We start from the raw sequence: 17,467 nt of genomic DNA, 5'->3' as shown, positions 1-17,467 counted from the left end.
AATCATATAATCGCCTAAGAGCGGAGATCAAGTCTCTAGAAGGAATTGCTCCATCTGTAAGTGTTTGTAAAACCTGCCATGAGGAACAAAAGGATAGTCACCTAACTAGTACGTTAAAACTTGCAGGACAGGGACTTCAAGTTTTTAACAAGGAAAGATGAAATTGGACGGCATGAAGACAGAACAAAGGTCATAATGTGACAGATCATATAAATAAATGAGATACTATTGCGCTTTTTATTTTGTTCTTGTTTTGTGCAAAAAATGTAATCTAATTTGCACAGGAGTCCAGAAAAGAATTTCCACAATATTGACCTGTTTCAACTAAAGGTATCGTCTAATCAGCTGAAGTTTGTTACTAGGGAGGGTAGGCCACTGAAAGTAATTCTGTTTTGGCTCACCATCTTTTAAGTTAAAAGGAAAGAAGAGCACAAGTATACCAACCACCGAACAGGTTTTATGAAACCTATATTGGCAATGTCTGCCTAATCAGAACCAGAGAGATGGGAAGAGTTCAGATGATTCAAAATTTTCATCAGCCTCTCCAGGAAGCCAAGGAGTTGGTGACTTTGTATCAATATCACAACGTAAGGTGGATTTCAAATCAAACCTGCATGAGAAGTTCCTTGCTTCCTCTTGGAAGATCCGAGATAATTCCAAGGAGTTCAGATGATGACCCTATTGTGCGAATCAATATCGGAATATGGCGGTGAACTGCCTGCACAATTTACTCGATAAGATAATGCCAAGAAGACGGACATAGAACACTAATAAAATAACATGCAACAGACAGAATAATGCAGAAAGAAACCTGTTTTGCGCCCATGGACATGTTTTCATAAATAGTAAAAATATGCTGAAGAAGTGAATGCTTCTGTACAACAGATAGGAGAACAGTTTAAACTTTAAAGTCATAATAAACAAGAAGGTATTGGAACCAGATAAAAAAGATCATAATCATATAACATGAAAGGACGAACGGAAGAAATGCTTTCACATTAAAGAAAACTATACCTTGGTGCAAAGTGCAAAGTAAAGTGATGTACACCGTTGCGCCTCTGAGAGAGAAGCAGATGATGAACCTTTTGCTGAATGACAATCAGATGTAACTTCACTGTTAGCAAGACTAACTGCCAAAATTCCTGTACCAGTAGTTTTTTCCAAATTGCTATCCTGTAAAAGCTAGGATTAGACAGCAAATACAAAGCAGAATGTAGCTAAAACATACTAAATCTATCGACAAGAATTAAGCAACAGGGTACACAGTTTTAATACACAATTCACTATTTAAATCCACCAAAAGTACAATGCTGAAAGAAATTTTGCTTTGTACATGTTACAAAATCTTACATGATTTTTTCATTGGTCAATCAGATGTTCTCCATCAACTTATATAGTATGTACCATGTACCAAGATGTCTTGCCAAATTGACAAAACAAATAAGCAACCCCAGAACTATTAGATAACGAATATACATATACAATTAAGTCCATCAGGCGCTCAAGAAAATCCTTGTATTCTAAAACTGGAAAATAGACTCCATCATATCTTATACTAAACAACTGAACCACAGTGGACATAAAGTACTTCACACCTTTACACAATCTCTATTATGTATAGAGAACATTACTCCTTTCATTAAGTCCAGAAAAAAATGAAACTGACTTTGAAAGAATTGAACTTAATACCATTTGCAATCCAGAATTCAACCTATCAGCACCGATGCAATCAGTCGCAGGAAAATCATCTCTTACAGATTGTAGATTCTTAATAGCAAAATCTTCGATCTGTTGAGAGATACTCGACATGGGAAATAATTTGTTTGCTACCTGCAAATCAAAAAGAGACAAACTCCGAATAAACTTGAGAAAAGGAGTTACTTATAAAAGATAAGCAGCAGATAAATTACCAGACGTATAGCCTTCATTCTCACTTCTTCCATATGATGAACTGCACTCTGTAAGAAAAATGTGTAAAAGGAATAATTAATAGAACAAGAAATAAAACCTCGACTGACAGAAAGAAATATGGAAATGATGACTCAGAATATACAACCTAAAGTTGGAACTTCCAGGGTGGCACTTAGATCGCTAGGCACTGGTGAAAGAACTTATATAAGACCTAATATCCCACCCCCGAGAAAGGAAGAATCATAAGACAAGAAGAAATCTCCTCAACTCACATAGGGAGCTACGGAGATGATGACCCAGGAAACGAAAACTAACATTGTAACTCACGGGGGTGGAACTCGCATCACTAAGCATGGTTTACTAAAGATTCTGAACTTATATAGCTGCTAACACTGACCCATGGTCCAGCTCAAGTCATGTGCCATAATTAAAAGTTTCCAAGCCCAGCTTGCTTTCACTCCCATCATTATCAGAATCAGATCAACTCTAATAAATGTTGAAGTAAATCAGTCTGAATTTAATTGATTGCAAATTTAGATAGTAATTGATGCTATAAAATCCGACACAATCATTATAGAAATAAGGATATGTGAGTTGACTGCAATTATTTCTTAAATTAAAAGTATATCTCATACTTTAGTTTTATTGTGATCTTTTATCTTCTGAATATACATTTCAGACTTACTTGGGATAAAGGAAACTAAACCATGTTAATGCATCCAGCTTACTCATTTTTCATCAATGATGATCCATATTTAGATCGAACAAGAAAATGAATTCATCTTAGTAAAGTATTGGGAACAAAAACAGGTCAACAGAAGTTTCAAGCAATCAGGCCTGTAAACCATGTCTAAATGTTTTCTAAGAGCATGTAAAAACTAAGGAGAGAACAACATGTACTTAGAAGAAGCAATTCCAAGCTAACAGATACTCAAGAGATCATTTAATTCACCAATACTAACAGTATAAATTAAATTGTCATCAGAGTGGAACACTTATTTGAGTTTGTTGTTCAAAATTCATGTTTTATACTAAATATTTTTTTCTAGAAGAAACATCTTCCTTAAGTGATTTTATTCACTTTACATGTTATCCTGAGCATTAGAATATAAAAATATAACAGTCAACCCTTACCACAACTTCGGAGTTGTGGCATAATGGTTAGAGGGACTTTAAGATGGTATAACCATGTTCAAATCCCACCGGCCACGAATTTAAAGCAGTTTCTAAAATTTGATACTACTGCATGAGTCTAAGTTTTGGCCCATAAAAAAAGAGCGCTCAACCTGAGGGGGCATGTTAGAGTATAATAATATAACATTCAACACTCCCCACAACTTCTGAGTTGCAGTGTAATAGTCAGAGGGACTTTAAGACTGAGCATAATGTTCAAGCTTGTGTTAGCTTTTACAATTTATGCAGATCCATGATATTAATGTTTTACTCAAGATGCAGGTGCATCAACATAATGGATGGCACTAGGAGATATTAACTATTAAGATAAATGAGTGACAGGTAAGACTTCGGACTCAACTAAAGTATAACCAATTCAATGTTATACAGGTTTTGAAATCTCTTTGATTCCTTGATTTACTTACAAGTATCAAGATTCCACAGTTTCAGATAGGAATTATTGGACTGCCAGTATCTTCGGATTAAAATTTTAAAAATAATTATAAATTAGTGATAAATAAAAAGTTGTCTAAAGCAACATTTTTTACATGTTTCTAGAATAATTGATGATGTACATATCAAGTTGCAAACAAATACTGTATAGTACAGTAGTTTATGTAACTGCAATTTACAAATTGACAGAGCATCTGAATTAAATATTTTCATATCTTTTAATGTAGTAAAAGCCAAAGAAATTAATCAAGCATCAGAAATAAATCAGGTTTTGCCTAATCAATCAATAAATTAATTAATTCTATATGTCTAGAGTAAAATAATTATAAATATGGTCATATTTAACTAAATCAAGTGAAGTTTATTCATCAACTTTACTCAAGAAACTACAACATTTCTATATTTTACTAATTAAACACATCAACATATTTATGCAAAGTAGAAACTTCATTAGTGTAGATTTTGATCAACTTTTCAGTTCAATCAACTCTTTCTGCAATCAGTGAAGTGACGATATGAGTTTTTTTTCAGAGATTTACAACTCTGATGTGATTTTTTGTATCCTTATGTTAGACAGAGTTTGACTTTTATATTCTTCAATCGTTTTTGGTTCAAAGTTAACATTTCACCGTATAATGATTTTGACGAGACTTTGTACACACTTTAAGCACTACTGCAGTTGAATATAAGTTTTGGAATCAGAAAAGGGCCGTTTGAATGGCTATATCTCTGAGGCAGGCTGACATTCATATCTCTGAGGCAGGGTTTTTTTCCATAAAATTTAAGTGACATTTGGTTTATCATTTATTTCATTATCGAGCTTGTATAACTTTAGGATGTATGTCCGCATTGTTTACCATCCAACTTAAAACTCTAATATTAGTGGTGGCGCCTGCTGGAACAGCAGCAGCTTTCAAGGTGAAAAGAACAGACCTGATAGGATTATGGTGAGATCAAAATGATCAAGTTCCAACCATTGGGGAGTATCTCAACATCCCATCAGTTTATCACTATGTCAGCATTTCATCCCTCCCTCCCTACCGAATTTTTCAAGGACTGGATTTCCTGATGTATTCCAAATAATATTGTTGTTCACTGGTTTCAGCACATTTCAGCCTGATATCGGCCAAAATGGAAACAAATCAAACAATAATTGTTTTACTAAACCTTCTGCTATAGCCTCAACATGAGAAAATAGTCTCTGACCAAGGAAGGCCAGAATGCACCTGATGAAAGCCATGCATGTTGGTATTGCCCGATTCTTTGAAACTTGAATATTAATTCATACGATATTATTCAAATTCCTTTTCCTAAAAGAAACTGATTGAAGACTAAACCCAGAAGCAGTACAAAAGTGATACATTCACAGCACCGAAACAAGTTAATCAGACAGGGTATCCAACTTTAAGAGAAAGGAATGGAAAACAAACTTAAAGAAGGAGAAAACATCATATCAGAACAATATTGCAAACCTTTAAAGCAATCTGAAGGCATCTATCTCGATTTGCAGGTCTCAGTAAAATTAAATTCCACACAGCACTAAGACCTTGTGTAACTCTGTCGCCACTTTGAAAATCTTTATCATTTGTTTCCTTGGTCTCTGGGCAGCACAACGACTCCAACAAGTTAAGTGCCCCGTCTGAGAGGTACGGTACTTCACCCAGTAATCTTCCAAGAGATTTATCTGAAGCAGGGAAAGTATCCCGAAGGGTTTGGGCCTATCACCGATATTTTGCTCAGAAAAGAAATCCGCATAACATATCAGACACATAAAAGAAAAAACAGAAAGTATTAACACACCACATTCAGAAGAAATGTTTCATAAACTGATGTAGCAGTTCTAGATGAAAGGAAATCTTGATCCTGCTCAGACTCCCGATATAACCTATATAGGACACGCAATGTCAACTCGTGTCCCTGAAGACAACAAAAAGGAGTCAGCTAATATGAATATCATGTGTCAGAGGCAAATGGTCATATATTCTGCTTGGTGCAACATCCATACAAAATTAATATAAAATTAAATGGTTAAGTAACTGATCATTTTATACTTTGCAACTTGCAGGCTTCATAGAATAAAATGACCAAGTAATAACAAAAAAAAACATATCTATTACTATTATTTAAAAGAAGCTAGCCCCTGATCATGTGAGACACGCTTCTAAAAACCCAAGAAATGACCTCACAACTAATGATATTTTAAAACTCATGGGAGAGAAAAAGTTGGAAAAATATAAAAACAAAAACGAATTCAGCAGCCCCAGGTTCCAGTATTTCAGCACCCCACATGGCCAAACGTTCCTCAGACATGCATGCGTCGTGTGCACCAGAAGAACAGTGATATGATAACAGAACTATCAAGAAACATAAGATGCCATTAAAACAAGTGAAGTAAATAGTAAATTAAGTTTCCAACATACATAGGGCCACAAAGCAAATTAATCAATGACTATACACTCCACACTGTGCAGAAAACATAATAAAAATAAAATTTGTGTAACAAGCTTCTCAAATTATAAGGGGCTGTAGTTTCTCAATCAGTGTGTCATTGTCCATCTTTTAGGTAAACATTATGATGCCAAATTTTGTGACTTTTGAGAAATTATTAATTGAACCACAACTCAGATCCAAATATATGCATGCTAAAGATAGGGAAAACTAGAATAATTTACCCCCAAATATGACTATTTGTTAACTTTTCCTACATTCTTTGGAATTGCTATAATCTATCACTTCTGTATTTTGTCAGGGAATATTCTGAGAATATTCTCACTTCTCAGGTTTTCTGTTAAAAGACACGACTTTTTTAATATTTTATCATTCCAGCTAACTTAATTAAGACTTTAATTCCTAATTAGTGGAGTGAGAAAGAGAGAAATCTGAAAACAACAGGTGGGAAGAAGGCGGGTCGGCGGTCAGGGTGCACACCAGCAGGAGAGGAGTTTGGTTCGCCAGTGATAATGGGGCCGGCATTCAGGGTGACAGAGGCTGTGTGTGTGTTGGGGGGTGGTTGGGAGGGGAGAGACGCGCTTGGGGGAGAGAGGGGGAGGGTGCTGTTCGCACGTTTGGGCATGGGTATGGTTTGTTGATCTAGGGGTGATTCGATTCCGATGGGGGGCTGGACGGGCTAAGGTTAGGATTAGGAGGAGAGAGGAAGAGAGAGAAGAAAGAGTAAGGGTAATTCTGCCCTTATTCTGTTTGAAAAGTAACGGTGTTTACTGTAGGGTATTTTAGTTCAGTCCCAAGAAATATAGGGATGAGTTAGCAAATATTCAAATTTGAGAGTAAATCGGCAAATAGCGTAGATTCTGGGTGTATATGTGCAAAAAAAGTCCTTTATGTTTATCAGCATGAATCATAGTTTGACGATTTCTGAACAGAGTTACTGGGCAGTGCTCAAACGATTACATCTGCTCAGTTCTACATTTACGGTTTACGTAAACAAATTTATGAATTAAGAACAATAATGGTTTTCTTCATGCCAAAGCATACATTAAAGCTCTTAGATTCAAGGCATCATGCATCTTTTGTTTTCTAGTACTGTAGTACATAAGGCTCTTCAGAAGAAAAGAACCAATACAAATGTCTCTGACACGTATTTTCCCAGCAGCCCATCAGACTACATCAGAATTACTTCTAAGTTGTAACGTTATAACTAATCAAGTGGAGGAAAAATATTAGCTACACAGATCACCCTTCTAAGATGGATAACTTGTATAATAACCACTAAACATATGCCACTACATGAAAACAAGACAGCCTTACATATCTGATACTGCATAATCTCTTGCACCTTTCCTAGACCTTAAATTTATTGTCTACAAAGAGATCCCATATTTCATTTCGCCATGAAAAGGATGTGCATCAATCACACCGAATAAAAGGAAATATAAAGAGCTTACATGGATCAATGCCTTCTCAGAAATAAAAAGAAACTCTGTGACGTGACAACATACTCTTACTAGGTGTAGAAAACCCTAAACATGTTTAGATTTCATCAATTCGTGGCGTTATACTTGATTATTAAATTTTCTAATTATATGTCTTCCAGCACCAACAAAGATTAAAACTTTAGCACTCATCATTTCTTCTATTTATCTCCACCAAGCTAGAATGCAGTTCAGGTAGTCTAGGCAACATGCTGCTTCAACAGCTTGCTTGAAAGTCAAATAACCAGGGCACTCTACACATGCCTAATGTACCTAACTTAGGTTTGAAGCAATCAAGCAAGTAGGTCATAATGACTATCAAATCAAGAAACTCTTGACACAGACACATTTTTGCCAGAAGAATTCCTTGTATAGTAGAAATATTAACATAATGATTTGGTATAGCAATGAAATTTGAAGACAAAAATTAATTGAAGCTACTGTTACCTCATTATTTGCATAGTCAGACAACAGATGTTTTTGCAGAAGTTCCCATGGATCTAGATCTAGAGGAAACTGTAGGAGAAGGAGATAATATGTTAGTATAGGTAATCAAATTTGGTACATCTAACCATTTGATGACAGACATATAATACAAAAAACAAGCTAAATATAATAATATGTAACAGAAAAAGTCACACTAATGCGAAGCAAAAATAAGGGAAAATCATATGCAAATCTAACAGACATAGTATAGCTACCTACTGGACCTCAACGCCAACATTGGCCCATACACATAAGTACAAACAACATCCAGTGCATCAATATTGCGACACTAACAGTCACATTATCTCAAGCGTAACACAAGTTGGTGTTTCATATGCCTCCACAGAAACATTCTAAAGCTTCAAAATTCCTTAGAAAGAAAGAGTTTCTACTGCAATATGTCACCTATGGTATCTTACATACACTAAAAGAGCATTGAATTGAAGACACCAGAGGGACTGACAGTTGCAACTATGGAGTTGCTCTTTCTGAGGAAAAACATTCATCAAAATTGATTCAGAAACAGAATACAAACCACCACAGCAAAGACAACACATCTCATCATTCTGTGTTTAAGTTAAGAGTGATCTCTATCATGTCAGGCCGTGTTGCTGTCTTCAACACGAGTGTGATGAACCAGGCTGGCAAAAGTGCATTGAATTTCGTTGGATCTCTGACACATGATTGCTTTTCTAAATATGCCAGATAATACAAGCATGCGCCATAGCTATAAATCTATTAAGGATCTTTCAAAATTATCTTTTCTTGTACACGATCTTTCAAAATCTTCTTTCTTGTAATTGATCAAAGGTGAATAATGCTAATTCCTTACTAAAAGAATGCAACCAACAGATATATTGAAATTTTATAAGTGCAATTAATTTTATGGTTACCCCCATGCTAGGTAAGTTAGCTACTATTTACCTCTAAATTATTTTATTAGCATACAGTACACACACACACCCTGAATGACTAATTTATTGACTTTTTTACAGTTTGGGGGTCTATCAAAAAAATTACGCCCCCCCCCACCCCCGGGTCCCTCCCACTGGTTGACCCATCCTCTCACCCACCCACCTCTCATTCCTCCCATCACCCTCTCAACTAGACGTAATGAACTTAGATTTATAACCATGTTACTCAATGCTTCTAAACATAGACTTGATTAAATAGCTAAGAGTGGTTAAATGATTGTCCAGAATCAAATTTTAGAACCACTGTAATATTCTTTGAACTCCTTATACCAATTCTATCTGAATAAGGAATACAACTGTAGAAGATCAGCTCAACAATTATAGGTACCTTTTTGGAATAGTTGGTTTCATCTTGTGTAAACTCTGAATTGTACAATCTTGTGAATGACCAGAAAGATTAGCACACATCATGCTTCAATTATTTATATCCCATAGTTTCAGCATATTATGCACTCACGATCATTCACTTTATTTTGCTCATGTTATTGATACCGTTGCATATTTACCCATTCATATCTCATACATGCAATGTAGCAAAAGACGTGTGCTGAGAGACAGAGAGGGAGAGAGAGAGAGAGAGAGAGAGAGAGAGAGAGAGAGAGAGAGAGAGAGAGAGAGAGAGAGAGAGAGAGAGAGAGAGAGAGAGAGAGTAGGGGATGGGTGGGAGCGCGTAGGTTGGGGAGATGGGTGAGAGAAAGAGGAAGGGAGAGATAAGGGTGGGTGGATTGGTGTGAGACGGGGAAGAGAAAAGAAAAAGAATTTTATTTCATTTCTTTTTACTTTTCTTGTTTAGACGGAACCCTGATAAAACAGCAAAGATTACTTTCATTTCATTTCTTTTTCTTTTTCTTGTTCAGACAGAACCCTGATAAAACAGCAAAGATTACTTAGATTAGTCAGTCATGTAGTATATGTGCTATTAATATAGTTTAGGGGTGAAAAGTACAAGTCCCCTTGTATCTGCAATTAACTCCAGGTTATCTTATACTTCAACATCACAAATCAAAGATGAAAACTGTTATCAGCAACAACAATTGACTCAAATCATTTTTTTCCATATATAAACAAAGAAATTGTATCTGAAACAAAAAGAAGACAATGTATCAAGTAGAAGAGCAATCTTGATAAGTTTTTTATATATTGTACCCAAATATAAAAAACAACCTCCAATGGTCCCTAACGTGCAAATTATTTAATCAATAATAAAAAGATGGTAAATATAGGCAGAAACAGTACTTAGCATTCAGATAATTCGACAAGTAAATGCAAGTGATAAAGCTGAGTAGATCTCTGGCATAGGATTAATACCTCAACCACCAAATGAGCAAGCAAGGACAAGTGCATATGAGATCGACCAGATAAAGAAACTTGCTTGTAAGCTTCAAGAATGCGTGTATATGCCAATTTTTGTAGATTATCCTTTTGATCATCATTAAGGTTGACATCAGGTATGATCATCTTTGGAAGAACATATTGGTTTGGAATGACAAGAGTATTTGAAAGCGCAGGGCTTGCATCCGAGACAGCTAGACCCGGGCTAAGCGCTTCTGACATACAAGTCACTGAAGAAATATCAGGAGGAAGCGTGCTGCCCAAACTTAAATCATTCTCCTGACTTATCCCATGCAGCTCTCCAGTAGATGTTTGAGAAGCATCCAATGAATCCTCAACTTCATCAGAAGATCTTACTGACTCCAGGCCAGGGATTGTACTCATTATCTTCTCTGTCTTATTTTCACAAAGTAGAGTGGATGAATTGATCTTCTCCGGACCAAATTCATCAACAGATGCTGGGATGCTAACTGGCGGTGTTGCAATAGCACTATCAACAGGAGTCGAGCTAATAATGATATTCTCTTCGGTCTTAATTTTCTCTTCATCCTCTTGACTTACTTTCTGCAACTGCAAGTGAAGTAATAGCTCATTAAAAGACTAAGTTATAGAGACCAAATAAAATATGCAAAAAGTATACTCTAAGAGAATAACAAAACCAACTCACATCGTTATCACGAGATGTTACTGAAGGAACATTCAATAATGATGAAATCAGAGGGAATGCACTCGATAATGAAAAGGTATCTGAAACAACTGTTGACGGCTGCATGAGAGGAAGATTCTTATTAGCTGAGATGGAGGAGACACTAGCAATAGGAACAGATTCTTCATCCCCGTATGATTTAGGGCAACTAGGTGGAAGATGTCGTATATTAGCCATAACAACTTCAGCTAACAATTCAGAAGAGATACTTGAAATAAGAATTTCTAGCGACTTTGCAGCTTTGTCGCCCTGGGCAACTAAGGCAGCAAACATACCAACAAGTTGCTGTACAGGTCCAGAATCCTCATCCTCATTGGAATCCTTAGAGTCAATTGATGATACCTCATTATGAACTGAATCATGACTTGTATGTTGTGGTTCTTTAGCAGTTTCCTCATACAAGTCAGGTGAGGCCCTAAACCGTTTTCCAGGTGTGATATCATCTTGTGTTGAGTCTGTGTTGTCTTGATCTATGTTTCTTTTACGTGTAACATCACTATGTGCATCATGACATACTTGCAGTGAGAACTTATCTTCCTGCAATTGTTTCAACAGAGTCAAAAAGGCCAGATACGCATCAAAAAAGATTTTCCGATAAAATTGACGAAAATTATTTATGCCTTATTAGATAATTGTTCCTCTGTGCTGACAATACTTCCAGAACTCTTTTTAAGATTAATTTCTTGTTCTTCAATACCCCCATAACTCATGGTTCTCAAAGCTTCAACCAAGCGGGCACGCCACTGCAAGCACATAATCAACAAATATATTAACAATCATGAACGCATTTTCAACTGGATGTTATCCAAATATCCAATCAGTATTTTAAATGTCGCCCGACATGTCGGATTTAGGGGCCAACCGACACGATATGAAGCTTTTCAATGCGTATTGCGTTTTCAGGGTTTATGTCGGATATATCGGGGGATATGCCGGATATGTCGGGCGGGTATTTCGGGTGATATGTCGGTTATGTCGGCCGGTTTTTTAATCTGAAAAATTAGCTGTTCTTTTTAAATTTTTTGGTTATGTTTGTCTAATCAGATTTGAGTTTAAATTCTTAATTGTCTTAATATTACTTTCAAAGACAAAAAGCGATAAGTTAAGGGAAATGGAAAAAATATCGAAGTAATATCCGTCTCTCATCTTCTCTCTCTCCTTCGACATCTCATCGATCTCTTCTCCGAGCTCTTCCTTCGACATTAATATCGGGCGATCTTCTCTCTTCTTAACCGCTAATATCAGATTTCTCACATCTTTCCTTCAACATCAACCCTAAGCATCATAAGTTACTTACTCTTTTATATGTTTAGACAATAGAATTTTTTAAGTTTATTTAGATTTTATTTATGATATTTATATTACACATATGCACATCATCCAATATGGCAATCCGATATTTTTTCATGTCCTCCGACATATCCCCAATTCCCGCTATCCGACATGAATTTTAGCCGTCCGACATGAACCCAACATCCGACATTTAAAACCTTGTATCCAATAACTCATTCTTATCAAGAAACATTACACTTAATTTAGTGCAAGATTGACATTAGAGAAGTTTAGGACAAAACAATAAAATTGCAATAAACACACCCTACACCAATCAATATGAGCACAAATTTAATTGAATTAAACTAATGTAACACAAAGAAAGGTAAATTACCACACACAAAAATCCCCAAAGGTTTGCATGATTGACAGGAATCACCCCAAGGTTTCCCCCTCACTTTAAATTTTCTAGGTAAACAATCATCAATTATTGGATGAAAGAAGACCTATTTCTCATGAAGATGCATGTAAGGATATTTTTCGCCTATAATGGATAATATAGGTGAGTCATGCCATGCCCCAATCCTACTGTTTAAGAAAGTATTTTTGCTGCTTCCATCTCGTCTTATGTCCTACATCCATGCTTCTCAGCATGAATACATGCCGAAAGTTTTGTAAGAATCTATAATGAGAGGAAAAGTAGGTGCACAACAAAACTTCCCAAGGAAAAAAGAGATACCGGTGCAGCACTTGAATGTGTACATTTCAGACATGCCACAAAGGCATTCTTCAAGGCATGGTGTGCACCTGGGACTTGCACTCCTTTGATTACGGAGCTCGCCGGGTCCAAACAGAGTAATACAGGTAGTATGCGTCCATAAAAAGAAGGCCTTCTCTTTGCAATAGCTGAGAGACTGATGAGCATCATAAATGGTAGAGTTTAAGAAGGAAAAAAACATGAGAGAAAAAGACATGCTATATAGTTGCCGTAACTTGTTGGCAATGGGAAAAAATAATAACAGTAAATATAATGAGCATAAGAATTAACAAATGATATTTACTTGAATCAATCGAAGGATACTTTCCACTCAAAGAAAAAAAAATTACAATAAAGCATTAAAATAACTTTGTTAAATTAAGCTATTACAGGGTTCTCCTGAAATGGTGATATACAATGAAGTATACAAAATACATCTCCAGGGCAAAGGTACAATATTACTCTGTGGAATATGCCAAAATGTGGCACGAGCATGTAAGCATGTAAGATTAGTTTAAGAATGTGTACATTATTATATATTATATACCGTGGAGAGTTGCATGCACACATACATCATTGCACACAGGTACTTCACCGAGCAATGTTACTATTAACAATGATCAAAAGGAAGGCACATGTGATGAAAATGTAGTTCTTACAAGATATCAACTGGAGCTATACCTCAATGACCAAGGTACAATGAGTTAAAAAGGTTAAAAAGCTTTGAACAACTATTGTCCTAACAGTAATCCTTTTCCAGCCCAATGTCCTAGCTAAAACAAATTCAACAAGACATGAATAGATGTGCACAAGGGTCTGAATTTGACATGTGAGTAACATATAATGGGATGCAAACTTGAAGTAATGTAAACAATTTTGATTTAACAATCCGTACAATATTCTATATCTGTCCTAAAGTTCACAAGTTCTATATATTTTGTTCATACATTTCCACTATTTTGCTAGAAAGAAGTAGGAAGTCAGAATACCCTTTAAAGTTAAATACTGATACAAGCTCGTGTCAATGAATGTTTTGAGATTTTCCAAGCAAAAAGTTCACAGATATTCCTTTTAAGAATTGTTGTACACCTTTAATTTTAACTACTATAATGTGATCACCCAAGGGTATCCCAACTTGAAACCTGAATTTGTCCAGAGATCACAATAAAGAAGTATTACATGATACAGCTTTAGAAGCCTCTCTGTTTTTCTGCAAAAAGTTTCGAGATTTTCCAAGCAAAAAGTTCACAGATATTCCTTTTAAGAATTGTTGTACACCTTTAATTTTAACTACTATAATGTGATCATCCAAGGGTATCCCAACTTGAAACCTGAATTTGTCCAGAGATCACAATAAAGAAGTATTACATGATACAGCTTTAAAAGCCTCTCTGTTTTTCTGCAAATAAAATAAAAAGGAGAAATTTCTCCTCAGTTATCGTGAATTCAATTGTTCGTAACTATATATGCATCCTCCAACTATTTCGCAGAAACATCCACAAAAATCTATGTATTGTTATTGGCTGTCTTGTATATTCCTCTCTATACAGTTCCAATTGAACCATTTATACATTATCTTGTTTTAGCGAGAAATTTCTCCTCAGTTATCGTGAATTCAATTGTTCGTAACTATATATGCATCCTCCAACTATTTCGCAGAAACATCCACAAAAATCTATGTATTGTTATTGGCTGTCTTGTATATTCCAGATACCGGTGCAGCACTTGAATGTGTACATTTCAGACATGCCACAAAGGCATTCTTCAAGGCATGGTGTGCACCTGGGACTTGCACTCCTTTGATTACGGAGCTCGCCGGGTCCAAACAGAGTAATACAGGTAGTATGCGTCCATAAAAAGAAGGCCTTCTCTTTGCAATAGCTGAGAGACTGATGAGCATCATAAATGGTAGAGTTTAAGAAGGAAAAAAACATGAGAGAAAAAGACATGCTATATAGTTGCCGTAACTTGTTGGCAATGGGAAAAAATAATAACAGTAAATATAATGAGCATAAGAATTAACAAATGATATTTACTTGAATCAATCGAAGGATACTTTCCACTCAAAGAAAAAAAAATTACAATAAAGCATTAAAATAACTTTGTTAAATTAAGCTATTACAGGGTTCTCCTGAAATGGTGATATACAATGAAGTATACAAAATACATCTCCAGGGCAAAGGTACAATATTACTCTGTGGAATATGCCAAAATGTGGCACGAGCATGTAAGCATGTAAGATTAGTTTAAGAATGTGTACATTATTATATATTATATACCGTGGAGAGTTGCATGCACACATACATCATTGCACACAGGTACTTCACCGAGCAATGTTACTATTAACAATGATCAAAAGGAAGGCACATGTGATGAAAATGTAGTTCTTACAAGATATCAACTGGAGCTATACCTCAATGACCAAGGTACAATGAGTTAAAAAGGTTAAAAAGCTTTGAACAACTATTGTCCTAACAGTAATCCTTTTCCAGCCCAATGTCCTAGCTAAAACAAATTCAACAAGACATGAATAGATGTGCACAAGGGTCTGAATTTGACATGTGAGTAACATATAATGGGATGCAAACTTGAAGTAATGTAAACAATTTTGATTTAACAATCCGTACAATATTCTATATCTGTCCTAAAGTTCACAAGTTCTATATATTTTGTTCATACATTTCCACTATTTTGCTAGAAAGAAGTAGGAAGTCAGAATACCCTTTAAAGTTAAATACTGATACAAGCTCGTGTCAATGAATGTTTTGAGATTTTCCAAGCAAAAAGTTCACAGATATTCCTTTTAAGAATTGTTGTACACCTTTAATTTTAACTACTATAATGTGATCACCCAAGGGTATCCCAACTTGAAACCTGAATTTGTCCAGAGATCACAATAAAGAAGTATTACATGATACAGCTTTAGAAGCCTCTCTGTTTTTCTGCAAAAAGTTTCGAGATTTTCCAAGCAAAAAGTTCACAGATATTCCTTTTAAGAATTGTTGTACACCTTTAATTTTAACTACTATAATGTGATCATCCAAGGGTATCCCAACTTGAAACCTGAATTTGTCCAGAGATCACAATAAAGAAGTATTACATGATACAGTTGTCCAGAGATCACAATAAAGAAGTATTACATGATACAGCTTTAGAAGCCTCTCTGTTTTTCTGCAAATAAAATAAAAAGGAGAAATTTCTCCTCAGTTATCGTGAATTCAATTGTTCGTAACTATATATGCATCCTCCAACTATTTCGGAGAAATTTCTCCTCAGTTATCGTGAATTCAATTGTTCGTAACTATATATGCATCCTCCAACTATTTCGCAGAAACATCCACAAAAATCTATGTATTGTTATTGGCTGTCTTGTATATTCCTCTCTATACAGTTCCAATTGAACCATTTATACATTATCTTGTTTTAGCGAGCATCTTGCATGTCCAACCTTATAAAGCGCATATATCTTCTTTTTTCTAAGTTGCACACACCAAAAATCTAGTTGAAGACAGCACATTTGTCATGCTCACTAAAATTGATAGAGCCCATCATTAGGAAGCAAGAAAAAAAAATAGTAGATAAGAAACACAAACCTATTGATAAGCACAATGACCATTGAATTGCTGAGTGATTTAACTAGTGGCGACTTAAGTTGGTCGAGCATTAATCTCAAGCTCTGGCCGGCTTCGATCCCTAGGTCCCCAACATTAAGCAAAGGATGTCCCCCCTTAAGCCAAGATATGTTGAACCCAGAACCTGTAAATAAAAGTTTGTAACCACCAGCTATGTAAGACATATAGGTAAAGAATCACCTCCAACAGCAGGAGTATGCTCACATGTTTCTCCATGTCCCTCTAAATGAAAAATTTTCATGTTCCCTTACCAGCATCATTTGGTGGATCTGAAGGAAGTTCAGGGTCTGATGTGTAAAGGAGCACAAGAGCTTCAACAAACTTCACAGCTAGCAATCTAATTCCATCAATCCCAGGCTGTTGCAAATAGTTAACAATGAGGTGAAGTTGAACTCAACTTACTACTAAAATTATGACAGAACGACATTGGTTTACCTGGAATGCCATCTGAAACACGGCATTTTTGAACTTTAGCATCCAGGTCCATGATAATTTTAATGAATCATCTATTCCACTAGAGAACAAGCCCTAGATACACAAAAGGGGAAAATAAATGACAACTGTTTTATATTTGTAAGAAATAGCATACATATAAACTATTTTCACTACACTCATGCATTTTATGCGATAGATATATAAGTGCAAGAATTTTGGTCTCAATAATTTATGACCACAACATACGTATAGAAGTACACAGTTGATATTGAGAAACTTTTAACTATTAAAAGCTGAGTACCGGTCCCACAGCTGGTCTTGCTGCCAATAATGAACTTGCTCTATACAGCTCATAGTATTTCCTCATGCAGGGAAAAAATCATGCAGAAAAAAAAAGAAAAAATTAT

At 35.6% G+C, this 17,467-nt stretch overlaps 1 protein-coding gene across 1 annotated transcript in view; it reads right to left on the bottom strand.

Annotated features, from left to right (window-relative positions):
* Positions 1 to 17,467, bottom strand: part of LOC109850024 — a 37,593-nt gene that overhangs the window by 13,158 nt on the left and 6,968 nt on the right. Inside the window, 16 exon segments of the mRNA XM_020419920.1 lie at positions 1 to 73; positions 611 to 718; positions 812 to 874; positions 1,015 to 1,173; positions 1,690 to 1,830; positions 1,911 to 1,958; positions 5,010 to 5,255; positions 5,338 to 5,454; positions 7,914 to 7,982; positions 10,235 to 10,828; positions 10,926 to 11,501; positions 11,585 to 11,707; positions 14,708 to 14,882; positions 16,587 to 16,749; positions 16,877 to 16,982; positions 17,061 to 17,153. The exon segment at positions 1 to 73 is cut by the window's left edge and continues 125 nt beyond it. Of these exon segments, the coding sequence (XP_020275509.1) occupies positions 1 to 73; positions 611 to 718; positions 812 to 874; positions 1,015 to 1,173; positions 1,690 to 1,830; positions 1,911 to 1,958; positions 5,010 to 5,255; positions 5,338 to 5,454; positions 7,914 to 7,982; positions 10,235 to 10,828; positions 10,926 to 11,501; positions 11,585 to 11,707; positions 14,708 to 14,882; positions 16,587 to 16,749; positions 16,877 to 16,982; positions 17,061 to 17,153 (2,854 nt within the window).

Source organism: Asparagus officinalis, chromosome 7, assembly GCF_001876935.1.
Source record: "Asparagus officinalis chromosome 7, Aspof.V1, whole genome shotgun sequence".
Lineage (NCBI taxonomy): Eukaryota > Viridiplantae > Streptophyta > Magnoliopsida > Asparagales > Asparagaceae > Asparagus > Asparagus officinalis.
Note: the sequence above shows the minus strand (reverse complement) of the source record. Positions and strands in the feature narration are given on the sequence as shown.